Below are 1,546 nucleotides of genomic sequence, written 5' to 3'. Positions count from 1 at the left end.
GGCCGTCTCCAGACCCGCTTGGTACTGCTGGGGACGCGTGGGACCAGCGAAATGGTGGAGCACTCTGTGATCCACGGGGTGCCACCAGATCCGCACCGGGCCTGTACCGCGCTGCGGGAGCCAGGCTGGCCTTCAGGGGACCTCGTGTGTCTCCTCAGCGGCGGCCGCGCTTGCGCCCTTCACCGTAACCCGGCGCATCGGCCACCCCTACCAGAACCGGACGCCGCCCAAGCGTAAGAAGCCGCGCACGTCCTTTTCCCGGGTGCAGATCTGTGAGCTGGAAAAGCGCTTCCACCGCCAGAAGTACCTGGCCTCGGCCGAGAGGGCGGCGCTCGCCAAGTCCCTCAAAATGACGGACGCGCAGGTCAAGACCTGGTTCCAAAACCGGAGGATCAAGTGGCGGTGAGAGAGGCCGGCTCGGCCCACATTGCACCTGCCCTTCACCTGCCCCGCCCTGCAGCCTCGCACCCTTCCGTCCTAATGCCAACCCCACCACTCCCCCAGGGCTGCGCCTTCCCCCTTTTCTCTCCTCTCAGGCCTGAGTTTCTCTCCATTTCTCTGGAGCCAGCGCCGCGGCTTCTCCATCCCCATCCCATCTCGTGGGTCCCTCCAACTCTGCGTGTTTTGTTCCGTGTTCTGCGCGCACTCGGGTTCTTCTCACCCGTCCCCCAAACCACACGCACCGGCCTCCTGCACTCTTTCTTTCCTCACTCCAGCCCGCCCTCTCGATTTCCGACAATCCGCGCTAGCTCTCGGTCCCTTCTGGCTTCGCGTCCCTACTCCAGCCCACTTTTTTCGATCCTTATTCCAATCCAACCCGTGAACGGCGAAGCGATCCTGTCCTGAAAAGGGTTCGAGCTGGGCCTGGGAGGAGACCAGCCGCCCTGGGGGCGCCGCGTGGGCGTGCAGAGCCAGCGGGCCCACCCGTGGACCTTGGTGACCCTGCCGCCCGCAAGGCTGAGTCTGTCACACTTAGGCCTGCTCTTGTTATCCCGCGAGAGAAACGATCTTTATTATTGGCGAAGCCACAATACCCGGGCGTGCAGGTGGGCGGTAGGCAGAGTTCGCTCCTGGCGACCCCCAGGCGCCCAAGAACAAACGACCCCAGCCCACTCCCCAACACGAGGGCCTGGGGCGTAAAGCGCAGGCCAGAGGCAGACTCGTTCTGCCCCTCGAGGCCTACGCTGCCCTCGGCTCGGCTCCCGGGAGGGTTGGGGCCCCTCTGGCGGCCCCGGGTGCCGGGTGCATGACGGTGCTGTCCTCTCCCTCCCCCGGTGCAGGCGGCAGACGGCGGAGGAGCGGGAGGCGGAGCGGCAGCAGGCCAGCCGGCTCATGCTGCAGCTGCAACACGACGCCTTCCAAAAGAGCCTCAACGACTCTATCCAGCCCGACCCGCTCTGTCTGCACAACTCGTCTCTCTTTGCTCTGCAGAATCTGCAGCCCTGGGAGGAGGATAGTTCCAAGGTCCCCGCCGTCACCTCGCTGGTGTGAGCCACCAGCGCGCACTGTCGCCACGAGTCGCTGCCCCCGCCCCGCGGGGCGCCCT

At 65.8% G+C, this 1,546-nt stretch overlaps 1 protein-coding gene across 1 annotated transcript in view; it reads left to right on the top strand.

The window, feature by feature from the left end:
• The window catches only part of TLX3 (T cell leukemia homeobox 3), a 2,065-nt gene extending 560 nt beyond the window's left edge, over positions 1 to 1,505 (top strand). Inside the window, exons 2-3 of the mRNA XM_006148351.2 lie at positions 159 to 402; positions 1,281 to 1,505. Coding sequence (XP_006148413.1) covers positions 159 to 402; positions 1,281 to 1,491 — 455 coding nt within the window. The 3' untranslated portion in view covers positions 1,492 to 1,505. The remainder of the gene's footprint in view (positions 1 to 158; positions 403 to 1,280) is intronic.
• The last annotated feature ends 41 nt before the right edge of the window (positions 1,506 to 1,546 follow it).

Source organism: Tupaia chinensis, unplaced genomic scaffold (assembly GCF_000334495.1).
Source record: "Tupaia chinensis unplaced genomic scaffold, TupChi_1.0 Scaffold000234_1, whole genome shotgun sequence".
NCBI classification, from domain to species: domain Eukaryota; kingdom Metazoa; phylum Chordata; class Mammalia; order Scandentia; family Tupaiidae; genus Tupaia; species Tupaia belangeri.
This window is presented reverse-complemented; position numbering and strand designations above follow the sequence as displayed.